This window comes from Sebastes fasciatus, chromosome 2, assembly GCF_043250625.1.
Source record: "Sebastes fasciatus isolate fSebFas1 chromosome 2, fSebFas1.pri, whole genome shotgun sequence".
NCBI classification, from domain to species: domain Eukaryota; kingdom Metazoa; phylum Chordata; class Actinopteri; order Perciformes; family Sebastidae; genus Sebastes; species Sebastes fasciatus.
The window spans coordinates 26,687,901-26,709,285 of NC_133796.1; the positions used below are offsets into that span (position 1 = coordinate 26,687,901).

At 39.5% G+C, this 21,385-nt stretch overlaps 2 protein-coding genes across 4 annotated transcripts in view; one reads left to right on the plus strand and one right to left on the minus strand.

The window, feature by feature from the left end:
- Positions 1–13,337: 13,337 nt before the first annotated feature.
- Positions 13,338–17,986, plus strand: sord (sorbitol dehydrogenase). The gene is made up of 9 exons (XM_074616397.1): positions 13,338–13,487; positions 13,599–13,632; positions 14,985–15,149; positions 15,358–15,517; positions 15,645–15,763; positions 16,239–16,304; positions 16,406–16,584; positions 17,196–17,317; positions 17,507–17,986. The coding sequence occupies exons 1-9, from the start codon at positions 13,434–13,436 to the stop codon at positions 17,670–17,672; spliced, it is 1,065 nt and encodes a 354-aa protein (XP_074472498.1). The 5' UTR covers positions 13,338–13,433; the 3' UTR covers positions 17,673–17,986.
- Positions 17,987–19,742: 1,756 nt separating this feature from the next.
- The window catches only part of apba2b (amyloid beta (A4) precursor protein-binding, family A, member 2b), an 85,864-nt gene continuing 84,221 nt past the window's right edge, over positions 19,743–21,385 (minus strand). For all 3 annotated transcript variants that reach the window (XM_074616330.1, XM_074616337.1, XM_074616347.1), the window contains one exon: positions 19,743–21,150. In XM_074616330.1, coding sequence (XP_074472431.1) covers positions 21,079–21,150 — 72 coding nt within the window. In that variant the 3' untranslated portion in view covers positions 19,743–21,078. The remainder of the gene's footprint in view (positions 21,151–21,385) is intronic.

The window sequence follows — 21,385 nt, forward strand, 5'->3', positions numbered from 1 at the left end:
TTCTTTAAATTTCCACAGAAGACAATCATTTTCACAGAACTATATCAGGGTGCAGTGTCTCATGCAGCGTTTTGTTTATTTCACTCCTGAAACCTGGCATCTTTTAGCTTTCACAAGTGCATCAATATCAGGCGTCACATCCTGAGTGGCAGCCAATTTCAGGATGTTATTCAAGTGCTTGTTCGTGAGCCTTGAGCGCAGATTTGTTTTATTGATGCTCATTACAGAGAAAACTTGCTCACAAAGATATGTGGTTCCAAACATGCACAACACTTTTGCAGCAAGGGCTGTCAAGTTGGGGTAACGTGGCAAGAGATACTGATAAAATGTGTCCAAGCCAGCTGCGTCAAATTTGCCCTTCAAATCTGAGTCACACTAGTCTATTATTTCAAGTTGGATGTTGACGGGCAGATCAGAGGCATTCGCGGTGAATGGCGAGCAAAAAACTTTGAAGTCTTTCTCCAGTTCACCAAAAATCTGAAAACGTTGCTCAAACTCCCGCAATAGTCCCGTTACTTTATCTTTGAACCGCTTCATGTCTGCGGCATGTTGGGTCGCGCACACATCTTTCAGACAAGGAAAGTGAGCTGCATCACCACCTGCGAGTTGCGTCTCCCACAATGACAGCTTCAACTTGAACGCATATATGCTGTCATAATACTGCGTGACAACTTTGTTGCGCCCTTGCAGCATTTTGTTCAAGTTATTCAAGTGCTTTGTAACATCCACCATAAATGCAAGGTCCTGCATCCATTCTGTGGACTGAAATTCTAACACTGGTTTGCCCTTTTTTTCCATGAACTGTTCAATTTCCTCTCGTAATTCAAAGAAACGCCTCAGCACAGCCATCCATCCATCCATCTGCAACCGCTTATCCCGTTAGGGGTCGCGGGGGGGCTGGAGCCGATCCCAGCCGACATTGGGCGAAGGCAGGGTACACCCTGTACAGGTCGCCAGTCCATCGCAGGGCCCTCAGCACAGCACCTCGGCTTAACCATCTTACCTCGGTGTGGTATGGCAGCCCATAGTTGTGGCCTTTCTCTCTGAGAAGGCTGTCAAACTGACGGTGATTCAGGCCTCTGGATCGGATGAAATTAACAGTTTGGACGACCACCTTCATGACGTTATCCATCTTTAATGACTTGTCCAAAAATCACGTTCAGGGCACACAATCTCAGCAGCCTTCAGCATGCATGTTTTCACAAATTCCCCCTCACTGAATGGCTTTGAAGCCACCGCAATTTCATTAGCAATAAGGTAGCTGGCTTTCACTGCAGCGTCACCGATTTCTCGGCTATGAGTAAACACAGACTGCTGTTTCTTCAGACCCGCCAACAATTCATTCACCTTCTCTCTTCTGTTGTCCTTGAACGTTGTTGTATTTGTCGGCATGAAGAGTCTCATAGTGGCGACGAACGTTATATTCTTTCAGCACTGAAACTTGCTGTAAACACAACAAACACACAGCTTTCCCATTCACTTCCATGAAGAAATAGGAGGATGAACATTTTTCTTGGAACAGTCTGCACTCTGCGTCCACTTTTCTCTTTTTTGACAGAGACATTTTGGGGCAATGAGGGTGCCAAAGCACGTAATGTTCAAATCGGGCAGGCAGAATGACAAGCTAGCTCCGGACTAGCTGTAGCCTACTTGCTTAGCCCCGGTATAAACAGTTTGCTTGTTTATACACCATCACTGCATTTTCTCTTGCCCAAAGACATTGTTTCTTTACAAGATTGGCAGGGTCGAAAAGGTGGTAAAAGCCCAATTTCCATTAACCACGGATGAAAAGAAGGATGGTTCTGAACAAATTGAATAATTTCAAGAAAAGTAATAGAGTTTTTTAATTCATTTAGATTCATTTTATGGGGGACAACAAACAACATTTCCCCCAGAATTGCTATTGCGACATCCAGTGGACACATTTAGAACAGCAGTTTCTTTCATTGAAAAATTGCAGCTCCTTTTTATGCTTTGCAAAATCATCTCGCGGGCCGGATTAAACCTGTTTGCGGGCCTGATCCGGCCCGCGGGCCGTACGTTTGACACCCCTGATCTACATAATCTGTTTTACAGCAGTACTGTTCAGTTCCTGGTGTGGCGGTACTGAGTTCCCCAGACTTTAGTTGTCAGTCGGAAGACTGAAAAACAGTTCCCATCCACATAATAATATAAAATAAAATGCCTTCTTAATAATAATAATGAACAGATGCCTCTTCGCTAATGAACAAATGCCTCTATATCAACAAACAATTAAGGGAACTGAAATATTGGTTTGTGGTTTTCCCTTCACCCTCCTTTAAAGTTTTCCCAAATAAAATACACTAAAAGAAATGGGTATAAAGGGTTTCATTGAAAATCAATAAATGAATAGGATACAAAAATACAGCCTACAGGCGTTAGGCTATTGTAAGGCAAGCCAGATCGCTGCACAAATAGTACCTAAACGTCCCAGTGCAGGTAACCCAATTGGTTGGCACTTAACTTGTTTCCCCAACTAGGAGTCAACACTCTCAACAACAAAACACAAAGATCACAGAATCCCAAAAGGGCCCAAAACAGACCAGAGTTTCTGGTAAAGCTGATAATACATGTTGCATTGAGTGAAGGAGAGATCAGAATGACCCTGGGTGTGCAATTTCCCTCCTCTTTTAAGCCCTACAGAAAGGGCGTCGTTACACCCTGATTGGCCAAGAGGGGAATGCACCAAGCTGCTCTCAACTATCATTTAAGAGCCAGTCCCCACACCCTGCACAACAGGTGAACTGAATAACCCTCTAATCACTCAGCAACTCAACCAAAAAAACACCAGGGAAAAGGGAAACAACAGCAAGCACCAGAGAATTGGCAGCTGCCACACTGGTATGACAACAGAGACTCTTCTCAGTTGCAACAGGATTTAAACCAGTTCAACTTGTCTGCAGTCATAGCTTACTAAATAATACTTCCCTAATTGTAAGAAATGCAGCACAATATGTTAAATTCAGTCTTACTGAGCAGCAATGTCCAGCCTGCTTCACAGGCTTATGTACACCAGTTGGCAGCCTTGCAGAGTTAATTGCAATTAAGTACACATAATGCACAAAAACATCAAAATACAGTGTTTTCATTTAGTGCAATACTAATCAGGTGTATCCAGGTCAAAGCTGTTGATCAATGTGATAAGACATTGTGGTATATTTTCAGGTCTTGCACCGGACAGAGAGGCCCCCAGTTGTAAACATATGTGCAGGAAGCGGACGGGGAGACCTGGGGTCATGCGGTGGATCCAGGGGCTGAAAGATAAACATGTAGGTCAAAGGTCACATACCTAAGCATACGCTTAGCTCAGCAAGTTGCCTGAATTGAACCCAATATAAGGAGGTACGAGAGCCCCAAAGGGAGGACTTTCAGATTCGACTTGAGACCTCCGGGCGCTCTAGACGCCCGTATGACATGTGTGGCTTGTTTGTAATAAACTCTATTTTACCAGCAAGAACAGTGTCCTCGGAGCATCCTTCATCATCACTTCAACAGCACTGTCGCAGAAAAGATACGACATAAATTGGCGTCACGAGACAGGATCGGAGGTGACCATCAGCACAACTTCACAGACGGTGAGCTCACTCATTGAATGCTGGTCATTAATTGGGGCTGTTATGTGGAGTTGTGTGGACACACCGTAAATTAAGAACCTTCTCGTTACAGACATGTAATGTTGATTTGATGTTTAAAGTGAGGCTCCGTGCTAAATTTAATGAAAAAAGGGGGAATGAATAGAGAAAAGATATAAAGGGAAGAAAAGAAGTATGAGAAATACAAGGAATAGTTTAGAATAGCTTTATGGTAACGATAAGGTGAGTTAAAAAGTATCGTGCAAGATTAATGAAGAGGGGCCCTAAACTTCTTAACGGTAAGACGCATGCATATTAGCCACTGCGTAACGATGGCTCTGACATAGTCCGGAATTAACTTAGAAAGACAAAATTGGGAAACCTGGATCCAGGTAATTTGAATAAATAAATGTAAAGAGTGTTAAGAGAGATAAGGAAATAAAGGAAATAAAGGAAATAAAGGAAATGATCATATGACAAGCCGCAAATCGGATAGGATAGAGCCCTCAGGTGTAGGAGCATTGTAGTACGGGCCATTAAAACCTGAAACAACATCTGATGGTCAGTTAATAACTGGAGAGTGTAGAATCACAATTCGATTGACAGTTACCACTCTGATGCTGTTGACGAACGGTGTTCAAGAAGTAGCTTCTCGTCGAAAATTTTACATCTCATGGGTAGCAGAAATTTTACGAGAAAAAGTAAGGAAATAGCGGCAGAAAGCATGCATAGGAATATATCTAAATGTTCAAGTGAAGAAAATGTGGGTGCGTGTTTACTTTGGGATGGAAGGGTGCAGTTGAGAAAAATGTGTGTGCGTTGTAGTTTGGAGTGAAGAAAATGTGGGGGTGTGTTTACTTTGAGAGGAGCAGAAGGGAAAAATGTGGGTGCGTAAATGTGTGTGACATTTGGCTGCTGATGGAGTCCAGATGTGGGCCATAAAATGGTTAGAAGACTAAATGAATTGAATGATATATTGTGTAAACCAATGAGCTTCTTGCCTTTTTCTAAGAAGACTGTTGAATTGAATAATGTAGTGTGTAAAACCATGAGCTTCTTATAAAAGACTAAAACATGAGCTCTTCTTAAAAGGGACGTTATATAATAATTAAAGCTGTTAAAGCACAAAATGAACTTCTCTAAGAAGGGTAGTGATTGAAACCTCTCTCTCTCTCTCTCTCTCTCTCTCTCTCTCTTCCCAAAATTCCTTTCGATGACCCTTTCTTGGGAGATACAGAAAATTCCTTTGCCATTTGAACTGTTTGGTCCAGTGGGATTCTTTAATGTTTAGATAAGGGGTTTAAGTTAGGAATATAATGTATGATGCTGTTAAAGGGACCTATGGGTTCACAAGAGACTAAATCATTGCCTGTTCCTTGTCTGTTATGTCATTTATGGTGAGTGAAAATTGAGACGAGAGGCAAGGCAGAGGGCCGGCACATCACGGAGGGTGGATTGCTGACGTCAACTTGGAAGGCTTTCCAGGTCAATCTACTAAAAAGGCCGGTACAATTTATACACAAACTCTTTAACAAAAACAAAACCTGCATTTCCATATGTGTATGTGTTCTCAGTCATAAGCAATATTGATGGTACACATATAGACCTGCTTTCATTTATTAAGCCTAAGAGGAAACTGACCTGCTCAGTTAGGAGAAATAAATAAATGAATTAATAAAAAACTTGGCAACGGATTGATCAGTTAATGCATTTGATTAATTAATGGCATATGATTGTTGAGTCTAACCTCTGCTGACAATTACAGAAGTTCATGTATGTTATGGTGTGTAGTTTGTCTGATCTGTGATGTGGTGGACATTCAAGGTGGTGACTGTTTGAAGTTTTGAGCTGAATATTGATTGATTAGATGACTGGTTAATTTGTTGATTAATTGAGTAGTTGGATAATTGGATAAATTGTTGATTGACTGATTGGCTAGTTGATTAATTGGTTAATTGGATAATTGGTTAACTGATTAGTTGGATAATCGGATAAATTGTTGATTGACTGATTGGTTAGTTGATTGATTTGATAATTGGTTGATTGGGGGAATTGGTTAATTGGAGAATTGGTTAATTGGTTAATTGGTTAATTGGAGAATTGGTTAATTGGTTAATTGGTTAATTGGAGAATTGGTTAATTGGTTAATTGGTTAATTGGATAATTGGTTAATTGATTAATTGGGTAATTGGATTTAAAAAAAAAAAAAAAAAAAAAAAAAGGGGGGAAGTAATCTAAATAAGCCTTGAGTAGTTTTAATTTCAGCAATTACTTCTTAAAGTACAATAACGGAACATAAGGAAGCCGTTATAATGGGGAAGAAGAACACTAAAAATCCGAAAGTAATCACTCCTGTTGAGATAGTACAGAAGAATAATCCTTTAATTAGGGGCATCGCAAACATTGCAAAAATATCGGAAAAATGGCACAAACGCTGGCCTGAAATTGACCAACCATGGCCAATGGAGGGGACGCTTAACCCAGATGTAATTAGAATAATGCTAGTACTTGTATCGACATACAAAGCTGAGCAAAAGAAGGGAAAAAAGGGGATAAAACGCAAAGAGAAGAGGCAAGTGGAGCTTGGCATTCTCCAGTTATTTGGAGATGAGGGACAGAAACTGATCAAAGCTGCAAACGATAAGAGGGATAAAGTTGCAGAAGAAATAAAACAAAACACAGAACAAACAGAAAAACTAAGGAAAGACACCAATTCATCGTTCTCACACATGAACCCAGTGAAGGGACCACCACCCTATGAGGCAAAGACGAAGGCTAAGAAAATCTATCCTCAGATCCCGGTGATCAGTCAGGAAGGTGACTACCGTATCAGAAACAAGGAGGACAGAATAATAGAAACAGGACGAGCGGAGACAACTATAACGATGTATCCAAGATCCAAAAGTAAGAATAAAACAAAGTTTGGGTCTAGGAAGCAAAAGTGGGACCATGGAAACGAGAGTGACCAAAGCGATCAGGAAGGGTGCAGAGGAGGATATGACCCTGAAGTCAGGCGGATGTTGGCAAAAGCGGAAATAAGAGGAAATGATAACTCTGATGACAGTGAGGATGAAGAGGGCCATGAAGAGGGCCATGAAGAGGATGCCCGGAAAAGTATGAGAGAAATCGAAAGAAGCATAGAGGAATGCTTTTCATGCTTGGATAGAAGTCCCAGCCCTGATCGCCGAGGAACGTTGGAAGAACAATTGGAGGAACTGTATATACAGAAAAAAGAGTTACAGAAGAAGAGCTCCCCAAAACCAGCTATGAGATATGCATTGCGCTCAAGAAACAAGAAGGGGACTGAAAAGATCTGTCCAGTCATTATCCGAGGACGGAATTTGGAGTACAAGCCTTGGCAGAATACAGATATGTCAAACATACGTGAAAAGTTACCTACTCTTCAAGATGGAGCACATCCTTGGATTTCGAAGTTGGAAGAAATCACAGTGGGAGAGCAACTGGCCATGGGAGATATAAAGAGACTCTTGGCCTGCCTCGTTGGAATTCAAGCTATGGAAGAGATTCTACAGAAAGCTGGACTTAATCGATATGTGGGAACTGCTGTGAATGATTCAGAGCTGTTTGCTGCAAGTAGAGGCCAAGTGTGCAGGGCGCTGAAAGACACATTTCCGACAAACGTACATCCTGACAATATTTTTATTGATCCACTGGGACAAGAGGAAAACCCGAGGGCCTATGTGTCGAGAGTTCATCAAGTGTGGAGAAATATCACAGGAAATGACCCGGATTTGAATCAAATGGAGCAGTCGATTTTGCGAACCAGAATACAGAAGGGGTTGCCCCTGCCAGTGAGAAACAAATTGGCAGAGGTGGTTGGTCTTGGAAGCATGGCAAAGAGTGGTTATACGGATCATATAGCCCACCAAGTTGAGCTGTATAGGAAAAAAGAACATGATCAAAAAGACCTGGACCAAGAGACCCTCAGGAAACTTAATCACATGCAACTGATGGATAATAAGAGGATGGAGAAGAAGCAGGCTCTGGTTATGCAGAATCAGGCTCCACTAAATCAACTAGTCTGATGATTCAGGAGGCGCATGGCTTAGCTCACGTTGCAAGGGGGGAAGTTAAGAGAAAGATTACCAAAGAGTATGGTTTTTGGGCACCATGTTTGCTTGAACAGATTGATTATGTCATAGGCAGGTGGAACTAGTTATAGACTATGTTGACATGATAAAACCGATTGAAGGGAAAAGGTACATGCTAGTCGTGGTGGACAGATTTTCACGATGGCCTGAGGCCTGTCCAACAAAACGAAAGGATGCTCAATCGGTTGCCAAGTTCTTATGCAGAGAGGTCATAAGCAGGTGGGGACTTCCAGATCGAATATCCTCAGACAATGGGAAAGAGTTTGTGGATAAGACGGTGAAATTGATTTTGCAAAAAAAAACTAGGAATTAAACAGCGTACAATTTACTACAGTAACCAAAGGTGATTAGTACACAGATAAAGCTTGTTACGTTAGTTCCGGAAACAACTAAGAATGTTCATACACCTACTCAGGCTACTACTCTAGTTATGACTTCAAAGGGGATGAATGCTACAACAGTGACGACATCCGTGGCATCTACGACATTTGTAAATACCACGCAGACATCTAATATGACATCTTGGACCTTTAAGGATGTGGTTAATTTAGTCGAGAAGCAAGTGTCAAAAATAGAGCCTAGCGTGAACAGAAGTAATGACATTGTTGAAGTTAGAGAACAGAGGATAGAAGAGAAGGATGTAGAGTCATCTACGTCCAGCTCAGAGGCTGCTACTTTAAAGTTGAAATCAATAAATAATGATAATGCTTTCGATCAGAGTACTACCTTGGCGACAACATTGACGCCTAAGAAATTGGAGAATGTGACACAGACACTTGACAAAGTATCCTTGAAAGTGAAAGAGATGGTGAATGAGAGCCGGAAGTCTATGTTAGAGATGGGGATTAGTGTGAGTAGTAGGAAGGAGATTGAGGAAGTGAAGGTTGGAAATTCATTTGAGACTGTTCAGAGGAATATTGTAGATGAGGGAAAGGAGTTTGTTGACTCGGATCGGATATCACAGGAGATGTTTGAACAGAACCATGTAATGCAGAAGAGAGAAGCTAAGTGGAAAGCGTATGGATTTGATGCTTTAGCGTTGGGAATTGTAGACCCATGGGCAGGTAGAAATTTATGGTTTCAGCAAGTAACCCACTCCGTAAGATCGGTTGTGAAAACGGAGGGTCCGTGTCTGGTAAAAATCCGATCGCCAAGCTCATGGCCTTCGATTTTAGAGACTATACCAGAACCACTAACCACTAGGTGTCAAAGTTATGCATTATCATGGCTCTTGTATCAACAGCAGTCATCAGTGGATAAAGTGATGGCTTTATCAGTGAACCTTTTTAAACCTAGAATGAATTGTTCATGGTTGGCAGCATTACAATATGAGAATTTACTTGAACAGCATGAAGATATCAGAACAGCGGTCCCTGATATAATGGAGGTGACAGCAGTGGGCGCTACCAGCTGTTTTTGTTCAAATACAACTCATGAAGGGCCGGGAACGTTTATGGGGTTATCAGAGTGTGATGGCTATATGATGGATTTAGGAAAGCGTGAGGATGAGGATGTGAATAAGTTGTATGAAGTGATTTTTCAAGTGTCAAAGCGTCCGAGTAGAACTTTGATGGTAGAACATCAAGTGTTGCCTGGGAATGTGACTATAGGCAATTTCAGGGATATTTGGTGGATTTGTGGTGAAAATGCTTATCTATTTCTACCATACGGGTGGACAGGATGTTGCTATATGGCAACACTGAAACTCCCATATGAAGTTTTTTCTGTCCAGAAGGGAGAAGCATCTGATGAGGCTCAATCTAATGTTGCTTCTGGAAGTAGGAATAAAAGAGAATTAGCGCAATTTCATAATCTGGAGTCTTACCATTGGAGAATAAGTATAGGAGAAAAGTGGGGAATAGGTTTGTTTCCTTGGTATGGAGTGGCATTTTTGGCAGATCATATTGATAACATTACATACACCTTACAGGGCTTTGCAAACGAAACTATAAGAGGTTTCGAAATGTTGTCAAACACCCAAAGGAGCCATAGATTGACATTGTTAAAACACGACATGGCTCTTGATTATATTTTGGCCAAACAAGGGGGCTTATGTGTTGCTTTAAATTTATCAGGAGATGCTTGCTATACGTTGATTCCTGATAGTTCTGACAATATGACTAGTGTCATAGAGGCATTGAAGCTCATAAGAGATGCGTTTGGCCCATCAGAAGACGCGGGATGGTCTGCAAACGCTTGGTTGCAGGATAAATTGGGGCCACTAGGAGCGGTGTTAGTTCAGGTTTTGGTAGCGCTCGTTATGTCGTTGTGTGTGATGTTTTGTTTTTGCACGCTGTTGTTGACCTTTGCAAAGGCTATGATAATTAAATGGGTTGGAGTTGTGCTGCCCGGCGATCAAACGCTGATGCCATTATTACACGAAGCTGACACGGACGTGGATGAGGATGACGCAATAAAGATCGAATTGGTGGAGGAATATCCATTTTAAAACATACTCCTATTATTTACCTCTGTTTTTGCTTGTGTAGTTTGTAGTGTTGTTGTTGTGTTGCTCTTTCGAGACTTTGTTTAGTCTCGAAGGGGGGATATGGCAACAAATGAACAATATGATTAATGGACAATATTTACATTTTTACTTATCTTATTCTGTGTTTGATGTTTTAATTTGTATCTGTTCTGTATGCAAAAGATACTGGTTTTCTTTTCTTTCATTCTAGAACATATTGGGGAAGAACACTGTGAGGGTGGTGGATTGTCAGGGACTCCGAGGGGCTGAATGGATTCAGACATTTCAAACATGAAAATACGAATGGCCTGAGGAACTCTGAACGTGGACTGTCGATACAACATCCAGAGTCAAGACGTCATCAATACTACACCGGCGTCAAGGCTGCTGAGAAACTACAGCGTTATACAGTCTTATGTCTTCTCTGAGATGTTATCTTAGTGTTATTGAAAAGGAATTTTCTTTTTTGTGTATTACATGCTTGAGAAATGATGGTTTCTAAATACAATGGGACCTCAGATGTTTTCTTTTTCTTTTTCTCGATGTTTAGGGACAGTGGGGTAGGCAGGAAAAGGTTCATAGAAGGGTGCGATGGGTCGACCAGCCTGACTTTGGACATTGTTTTGTTTTAATTTACTGAGAGTTCCATATGCATTTGCTTAAATCAGTTCCATATACAAATTGCTAAAATTCTGTATTTCAGTATTATGGAGTATTACGTATGGTCGCCTTGGCAGAGGGACCGTGAGAGAATTTTCCTGTATACATTGTTTAATACATTGTTCAAGAAAGATTAGCTGCCTGACAGGTTTTTCACTCTCACTTTTATACTCCATAAAGTTGTTTCAATAGTAATAAGGACAGGTTGTTAAATTTGTCATGTTAATACACCTGTATGTTTCTTCTCTTATTTTTTCGAGACTTTGTTAAGTCTCGAAGGGGGGAATATGTGGTATATTTTCAGGTCTTGCACCGGACAGAGAGGCCCCCAGTTGTAAACATATGTGCAGGAAGCGGACGGGGAGACCTGGGGTCATGCGGTGGATCCAGGGGCTGAAAGATAAACATGTAGGTCAAAGGTCACATACCTAAGCATACGCTTAGCTCAGCAAGTTGCCTGAATTGAACCCAATATAAGGAGGTACGAGAGCCCCAAAGGGAGGACTTTCAGATTCGACTTGAGACCTCCGGGCGCTCTAGACGCCCGTATGACATGTGTGGCTTGTTTGTAATAAACTCTATTTTACCAGCAAGAACAGTGTCCTCGGAGCATCCTTCATCATCACTTCAACAGCACTGTCGCAGAAAAGATACGACAACATAAAATGTGTATTGTACAAACATACCAGTCGTTTACTAATTGTTTATAGAAACACTTTCTCAAAGGTTCTATTAGTCAGAAAGATTCATGTATTTAATTTGGAAAGTTCAATTTCCAAAATTTAAAGACAAAGTTTTCTCTGCAATGTAGATGCCATCAGAAGAGGGAAACATTGAGAATTACATGTCTTGAGAACCATTTGATTAATATCTTAGCAAAATATTTTATCCATAAAATGATATGGCTTAAAAGACCACCTTCCTTTTATACTTTTAAAGATACTGATTATAAAACATATTTGACTATGATTGGATACTTAAAGATTCTAGATAAGATGAGATAAGATATTCCTTTATTAGTCCCGCAGTGGGGAAATTAGCAGTGTACAGCAGCAAAGGGGATAGTGCAAAACACAAGAAGCATCAGCTAACACAATAAAAAAAGAGCTAAACAAAGTGAATCAAATATGAACAATTAACTATAAGGAAATATAAAAATAGGAGCAGTACATACAGTATTGACAATAAACAAACTATTAACAAAATTGCACAAGTGGAAAAATGATATTGCATAGTGAGAATGAAATGAAATTCCACCTGAAAATATTGCACAGTATGAATTACACCTGAGTAGTGATAATGATAATGATATTGCACAGTCAGTGTACAGTAAAGTGCAGTTATTGTCAGTTTTTTTGGTGTGTATGTGGTCTACTGGGAGCAGTGCTGGTTGTGGTTATTTAGACATTTAGACATTTTATTTAGACATTTCAAATTTATTCCAATTGTTTAAGAGATTTTTTTGTTTTTGTTTTTATTCATCTTCTTTTCCTTTCCTTATATTTTATTTGTTGTATCGTTTATTTTATTTTTATATTATTTTAAACTGTGAAATATATGTAATTTATGTAACTATTGTATTGAACTTTCTAAATAAAGTATTGAAATATATATATATATATATATATATATATATATATATATATATATATATATCTTGAGAACCTTCACATTACTAATCATAATGCTGTATATTTCATACAAAATCATGGCAGTTTTTTTTAATTTCAAAATTACAGTATACATAGTAACAGCAGAAAACATTAAAAACATTTACATACAAAAGAAGCATAGCAAAATCATAAACAAAGAGCTGTGACAAACATAAAAGGTCAACAGGAATGAAACAAAACCAACATAAAATAATAAAAAAAAACACAATAAAAATAAATAGATAATAATAAAAAAGACCACGCAAGAGTATGACAATAATTTCGATATTGCATACATTCATTGTTTTCATTACTTTTTTGTTTTGTGAGGAAGAAATTGTTGACAGATAAAGATCCACTTCATTCATAAATACAAAGAAATTAGGCTTTTTTGGGGGTAAATTTACACTTGTGAATGTGGATCTTTGCGATAATTCAAATTAAATTAATAAGAAAAAATGTATTACTGTCTTTGTCACTGTAATCATAGCAGCCAAATATAATATTTCTATGGTACAGTGCAAAATCAAAGTCATGGCAGCTGAGCCCTGTTGAGCCAGTCAATCATGTCGGACTGAGGCTAGTACAACTGGAAAGGGGATTTCTATGCTAATTACATCACGGCATATCGATCATAACGGCTCAATGAAAACCTATAATCAATATCAACGTAATGTGAAAATGTAACGAAGTAATATCGAGCCGTAGTAGGTGTTATAGTAATGTAATGAGTGCAGTTAAATTAAGTTGCGTGGTAGCGGCCACCCCTACACAGTGGACTCTTTCGCCGGTCTTTGACCAATCACATGCTTTGTTTCGGTACCAGCCCCTATAACCTGGAAGCTGTATAGCCTGCCTGCTTTATATCACACCTGCAGAACAAGAAGAGACATTTCTGCTGGGACTCTCCGTGTTTGGTTCATCCTCACTCAGTGTTGCGTCATCTGTCATGGCTGAGGACAATCTGTCCGTGGTGCTGCACGCCCAGGGAGACCTGCGGCTGGTAGGAGAAGACCCTCAAACTTCAACCATTTAGTTACAGAAAGTGTTTAATTATAGACTGACTGCAACTTTTTTCTTTGCATTTTGTGCAATTCCTGCATTTCTCTCACAGGAAAACCGCCCCATCCCAGAGCCTGGACCTAATGGTATGATATATTCAACTGGTGAAGCTCATAATGTGTTTCCTTTATTGGAAATTACACAAAAATAAGTTCATTCAAGTGTGCTATTAGTTCTTTTAAACTTAAAATAATAGAGTATGCTTTCAGTTTACTTTTTATGTACCTATCAGAGATATAATTAACACATATATATATACAAGTATATTTGGCTACTGACAAGTATACAAAAAAGTAAGTATACTGATGATAAGTATGCAGAAAAGTCTAAGTATACTTGGCTTATACTGATAAATATACAGAAAAGTTTAAGTATACTTGGCTTATACTGATAAGTATACAGAAAAGTTTAAGTATACTTGGCTTATACTGATAAGTATACAGAAAAGTCTAAGTATACTTGGCCTATGTTGACAAGTATACAGAAAAATCTAAGTATACTTGGCTTATACTGACAAGTATACAAAAAGGTCTAAGTATACTTGGCTTATACTGATGATAAGTATACAGAAAAGTCTAAGTATACTTTCTTATACTGATAAGTATACAGAAAAGTCTAAGTATACTTTCTTATACTGATAAGTATACAGAAAAGTCTAAGTATACTTGGCTTATACTGTTAAGTATACAGAAAAGTCTAAGTATACTTTCTTATACTGATAAGTATACAGAAAAGTCTAAGTATACTTTGCTTATACTGTTAAGTATACAGAAAAGTCTAAGTATACTTGGCCTATGTTGACAAGTATACAAAAAAGTTTAAGTATACTTGGCTTATAGGCCTACTTGTACTTGTATCTTTTGATCGAGATATACTTAAGAAACGTATAATAAAGTATTCTCGCCTTATAGGCCTACAGAAAAGTATACTTGGCTTGTAGTTGTGCTTACTTATTGATAGAGTAGCCTATTAAAATGTGTTAAGTTGCAATTAACAATTTATATGCCACTTCAACAAGCAACAATTTTAAAATATGTAGAATATGTTAATATGTTGTGCACAATATGCAAGGTTATATATAATAAGTTGAATTCATATTTTAAAGTGCAGAAAAACTACCCATAGTTTTTATGACTTTGCAATGTATTAGAGTCAGAAGTACTGCATATTATTAATTTGTTCTTAAAATATATTTGTGACTTATAATGCACTGGTGTTAAAAATACATACTTGCCACAGATTTCCTTTTAATTTGGTCAGTAGTTTGCATAAAGATTAGACTGAATTGTCATTTTGTCTGAACAAATTAAGATGCAGGACATGATTCAGAGGTGTGGAATCATGCTGGTCTGTAGTGTCTTTTTGTCACAAGGAGACAGAACATGCATACCCGCTTATTAATCAGTACTGGACCGTCCCTGTCATGTTTTGCACACAGAGGTTCTGCTCCAGATGCACTCTGTAGGAATCTGTGGATCAGATGTTCACTACTGGCAGCACGGCCGGATCGGGGACTATGTGGTCACCAAACCGATGGTGTTGGGGCACGAGGCGTCAGGGCGGGTGGTGAAGGTTGGATCAGCAGTCAAGCACCTTAATGCAGGTAGGTGGATGAGCACTGTAGAAACCTGCCATTCTGTTAAAAGGAAAGTTGAAACGTGTTTACATTTCAAACAATATTTATAATTCAAAAAGGCACTGAACCTAATACACTGTCTCACTTAGTCTTTACATTTTATGTTGAAAGTCAAGTTCACTCTCAGCCACATAGGTTTATCTGGACAAACTCATCTTCACTGTGTATTTTTTAGGTGACCGAGTTGCCGTTGAGCCCGGCGCGCCCCGCGAGATGGACGAGTTCTTCAAAAACGGACGCTATAACTTGTCTCCTACCATCTTCTTCTGTGCTACGCCCCCCGACGATGGAAACCTGTGCCGATTCTACAAACACAGTGCCAACTTCTGTTACAAGTAACAGTTGTATTTTTAGGATTGCACCAGAGATTACCTAACAACTGACTCTCTTGCCTAACCTTTGCATGTATCCTTTTCTTCTTCTTCTTCTTTTCTCTTTCTGTGTCTTTCTTCAACTGTCCAGGTTGCCTGATAATGTGACATTTGAGGAGGGAGCGCTAATCGAGCCTCTGTCTGTGGGAATCCACGCCTGTCGCAGAGCCGGGGTAACCCTCGGCAGCACCGTGCTCATCTGTGGCGCAGGTAAAACATGAGCCAAAACTAATAAACTGATGCAATAAAAGGAGATACTGCATACTGCCTTTCAGGACACGCTGCAGACTAATATAAAAAACAGGTGTTTGTGTAGCATATCCCTGTAGGTAAAGAATCTAACACACACTCGATGGGTGTAGTCATAAAAACGTGAGAATCATGCTGGCTCAACAAAACTTGAGTGAGTTTAAAACTACTGAACTTGAACGCACCTTGTGAGACACTTAATATTTAACGAAATCCCCTATGTTGCAAAAACAAGCTAATGCACATTTAAGACACCTGTGATACCAGGTGAAATAGTTTCTTATAAGGGTAAAGTTATATAGTACATGTGATTGCTGAAAACACATCATGACATTGACTCTTCTTCCTTGTATTGGAATTCAAATTTAAACTAAATCAATATTAACACAGTTGCTACAGTAAGTACACATCTTGTTTATTTCCTGTCTTCCCACAGGACCTATTGGTTTGGTCTGCCTGCTTGTGGCCAAGGCGATGGGGGCCTCGCAGGTCGTCATCACCGGTAACACACTTTATAAACGTCTATCTCAACTGACGTGACATAACATGCATCTTCTCTTAAAGTCTTTTCTTTTTGTCTCTAATCCCGTGTGCTGTGCTCAGATCTGAACCCCGAGCGTCTGACAATGGCCAAAGAGTTGGGCGCAGACTTCCAGCTGGCGGTGAAGAGAGGAGACTCACCCCAACAGCTGGCCAAGAGCGTGGAGGACAAGCTGGGCGCTCAGCCTCACGTTACTATCGAATGCTCTGGTGTGGAGAGCAGCATTCAAATGGCCATCTATGTACGTGACTTCTCAGTGTTGAAGTTATATTCAGAATTATGACGTAGCTCTGCACAAAGTATAGACAATAGTACATTTACTCAGGTACTGTACTTACAATTTCTAGGTCCTGGTCCTTGAGTAACTTTATATTCTACTCCGCTACAGCTCATTTATTTATCTGACAGCTTTAGCTGCTTGTTACTTTACACATCAAGACTTTAAAATATGTTGCATTGTTGTAGATTAAACTACCCAACAGTATATAAAATAGTTAAAATGTAGCTCCTCATCAACCGACTACAACAGTGAAACGCTACCTACATTTTAACACATCTGTAATAGTTTTATATTATATAATAATACAACACTCAGTGGCAATTTTTCCTGTTTTACTTTTAGTTTTGATACTTTAAGTACATTTTGCCTGTAATACTTCCATACCTTTTCAATGCAGGACTTTAACTTGTAGTGGAGTGTTTTTACAGTGTGGTGTTGCTGTTTTAACTCCACTGCTTGTTATTTATACTACCGCATATTTGGTCCACTATAAAGTATAAATGCCAAAGAGTTTGAGTATCTGGAGACTTAGAAAATAATCCAAGTTCTAACTGTTTTTTTTTTCCTGTCAGGCGACACGTTCAGGAGGCGTGGTGGCGTTGGTGGGTGTCGGTGCTGACATGGCCACGGTTCCTCTGATCAATGCTGCCCTCAGAGAAGTGGACATCAGAGGAGTTTTCCGCTACTGCAACACGTAAAAAAAATATCCATTAATTGCCCTTTTTGTTCTATAAGCAGATTTTTAAAGCAAAGCTGGAGGCAGTTCCACTCGGGAGTAATAATTAGACCATTTATTTTTTGCTGAAGCTCAACTGATTAAGTAATTATTAGCTATCACAGAGACTGAACTCGTGAGTGAAATGTTTGTCCTGCTGTGTTGCAGCTGGCCGATGGCCATAGCCATGTTGGCGTCCGGTAAAGTGAACGTGAAGCCCCTCGTGACCCACCGTTTCCCTCTGGAGCAGGCAGCCCAGGCCTTTGAGACCACGCGTCAGGGTCTCGGGATAAAGGTCATGTTAAAGTGTGACAAGGATGACCAGAAGCCCTGATCTGACCCGCCTGAGAGCAACTCAGCGTGACAAGCAGACATAAACAACACTGGACATTGAACCTACGATAGAAGATAACAGAGCCGGTTCAAAGAGACACTAATAACAGCCCTGTGAACTGACTGCAGGTCAGAGATGCAGCTAGCACTGAATGGTACAAATAATTATTTAATGATGCTTGAACTTTGTTGTATAACCAACATTTTAATTGTTTTAAGGTTGTACATAATTAAATTTTTTAAATTTATGATAATTTTACATACGGCTACTGAACTAAAAGAAGATCCTTAAATAATAAAACTAAAATGAAATGATATGTGGCTTTTGTTATTTGATTTCCACAGAACCTGCACTACCTTAATGCAGGCATTAGGGGGAACTAGAGACTCATAGTGGAAACATATAGCAGAGTCTTTGTCCCAATTCTCTACTCTATACTGAACATACATAATATATACGACACGTTCATCTTAGATTTAATGCTTTTTATGTTCTCCAATGTTTTTTCTGGAGCGGTCTCACTAACTGCAATTGATTAATATATTTTTTGCAGCTGTGGGACAAGACTACATATGTATTCCAATACCCATACTACCATACTATTTAGTACGCCAGAAAAAGTTTTAGTATGTCCTAATACATAGTGTGTAAAAAGCAGTATGCCAAAAATGCCAGCATGCTTTTCTGGCTATTCTGACCCACAATCCTCTGCGCAGCGGATAGATGAGCAAGAGGGTCAAAGTTCAAGGCGCAATGTTATGACGAAGTAGTATGACCCAATTATATGCATACTGCATGCAACAGTAAGTACTTTGTTATGGCAGATGCAGCATGTACTAAAAATAAAAAGTATGTGATTTGGAAAGTAGCCTCGGACACTTTAACAGCACGCTCAAAAATCAAAGTGTTGTTTACTGACAGCTTTGTTTTGAGTATACTTCCCTCTTTTTCCAGTGGGAACACAACATATTCAAAACCTGCATAGAATTATTACGCATTATGGAATCAGCACACAGATACTGTTTGTCCAAATTCCACTCTACATACTACGAGATTTAATAGATTAATAGATTTAATACATTTTTTTTCCCAAGATCTTTCTGAAGTTATCTGACCTTCTGTAATTTATTTAAAATGTTTGCATCTGTGGTTAGCTCCTCCTATTCCAAATATTCATTATTTGAATTATAATTGGAATTTTACTGAAAGTAAAAGTCTTACTAAGGCAAAACTATGAGGCAAATCAGACACTCACAATTGTGATTTCAATTTCATCATATTAAACGTGCTAAATTCAAAATCCAGAGTATATCTGTGATTGAGGGATTGCCTCCACACGGCTCTCAACATGGCTCGTAGCTAACGCTGCTAACAGTGCAAACAACAGCAACGGTGCTGACAGAGCTAACAGCGTTTACCTGAGGGGGGACCGGAGGGCGGGTGCAAGTTTCCTTGACGATGCCGTGGGTTGGGATGGCATCATCGGTGGTAACCGCCCTTTGAGAGCAGTGCAGAGCGGCGGCGATTAGCTAGCCAGTGGGGTGCACACACAGGGACTCACATACACTAACAGGCATGCACGGCTGGACCGGCTACGTACTGTCAACAAAGCACAGAGAAGCTGATTACAACACACATATACAGACACACACAGGGAGAACGACTTCATTCTCTGTTCAGGTAGACATTACTCCATTACAGTATATCTTTACATAGCAAATAGTAGTTTAGCTGTTCTGAAATTCTAATCTAGCACCTTTAAGTCAAAGTTATGAATAAAATAATTTACTCTCTTACGTTTGACTTAGTACAGTAAGTCAAAATTATTTGATAAATCAAATAATTTAATTATGAAGTTATGAGAATACATCAAAATTTGTTTTTATTTTTTTCATGTCTAACTTTTCATAAATTTCTTTTCTTTTCCTGGAAGCAATGGGCCTCCATACATAGCAGGCTGAGGCTAATTATCGAAGTACATTTTTAGAGGCGAAAACCTCCATCTGGTGCTTCACTTTCACACAGCAAACCTTTTTTAGAACCAGTTTGATCCAGTCCAACAAAACCAGCCAGGTTCAGCTCAGATTTTATTATCTTGCCACAATGACATGAAACTACTTTACGAGGCATGCACACAGATCATGTTCATATGGTTAAAAGTCACTACAATGCATTGTAAAACCTTTACCCGGCGGTAAGGCTCGTTTCTGTCACAGTGGGTGATTCACAGTTCGTTCTTTCCCTCTCAAGACTGAAAGCCAACATACAGGTGGGGAGATGTTTGCAGTGACTAAACCTGTGTGTTTTTTTTTTATTTGTTTTTTTTAACATGAGCACAATACTAGACGAGTTTCTCTTTATGTACAGACATTCTAATACTGCTTATGGCAATGGGACGGCTCGCACAACACAGTTACATTCACAATCCACCCATAGTATGCATGAGTGTCAGTCAGGAACACTAAAGATGAACGTACAGTAGAGTAGCACACAAAAGAAACTTCATTATCATACATGTGACTTTGATATCAAAAGCATAATCGATGCATGTTAATAGTTTTACTCGGTTGCTTGTTATTTAAATGTGTGGGTGAGTGTTTGTACATGAGATTTAGAAAAGACTTCAGAGGTTGAACTCTTGTATTGCCGTTAAATGAAGAAAATCAAAAGGATATGGCGTTTCTCCCATAAACCCCTGCTGCAAGCATTGGTTTGATTCACATGTACATCATATCAACGTAGCATATTTAAACCCGACATTTCACACACTTAACTCACTCCCCTTTTCACTGGCAACTACTGTGATATCAGGCATGTAATTGTGTCTCTGCCATCATCACGGACCGTCTCAATTCAACAGCGAGATTCGATAAATATTTACAATGCAGCTGTGGCCCCTCCCTCACCCACCTCCGCCTTCGCTCGCGATATTAGCAAAATATGTATTTACATGAGAAATAAATAAACAGAAGAAAATGAAACTATACAAGAAGTATAGTAGGAGCATCATATTGCATTACATGAATCTAAAAAAATAAATTGTGACGCATTCGCTCGATAAATCCGTCAACACGATCTCACTGAAGTGACACGGAAAAGCACAGACAGGACGAATAAATAACACACACACACACACGCACGCACACACACACACACTGTCTCTTCAGCTGGTCAGATGGAAAAAGCATCTCATGTCAATAAAATGGCCGTTGTATGTTAAGCACAGACAAGGTAGAGATGATGACGAATTGAAGTCATCAGCTCAACGGAAAAAAAAGAAAGAAGAGAAATGAATTGACAGGGAGAAGCAGTCCTCCACCCCCCGTCACTGGTCGGATTGGTTTGCCCCGTCAGATAACCAATCACAGCTGACGTCCTGTCCTTTGGAGTGGTCCCTGGCCATCGTTTATATGTACATAGGTGTCTCCTGTCCTGTTAGAAGTCTGAACATGGCCGCCGGCATGGTCTTCATGTGAATCTGGCAAAAACAAACAATCTCAATTAAAGGGTCAAACGTTTAGAGTATTTTCTTACAGATGTTTCATGCTGTAGATGATGTGTGTGTATTCTGGAGGGGTCCCTTTTATTTCAACATTTTCAAAAGGTAAACCTTAAAACTGTCAACATCATTGTCGCTGTGTCCAAAATCATTCACTATTCACTATACAGTCCGCCGCACAGTCTCCTTTGAATGTCTAATGAGAATTATTATA

Excerpts from the sequence above, each read along its gene's own strand:
- sord (XM_074616397.1), top strand. The coding sequence starts at position 13,434 with ATGGCTGAGGACAATCTGTCCGTGGTGCTGCACGCCCAGGGAGACCTG. Across the intron at positions 15,764-16,238 it reads CGTGCTCATCTGTGGCGCAG|GACCTATTGGTTTGGTCTGC; the intron begins GTAAAACATGAG and ends GTCTTCCCACAG. Across the intron at positions 16,585-17,195 it reads GCATTCAAATGGCCATCTAT|GCGACACGTTCAGGAGGCGT; the intron begins GTACGTGACTTC and ends TTTTCCTGTCAG.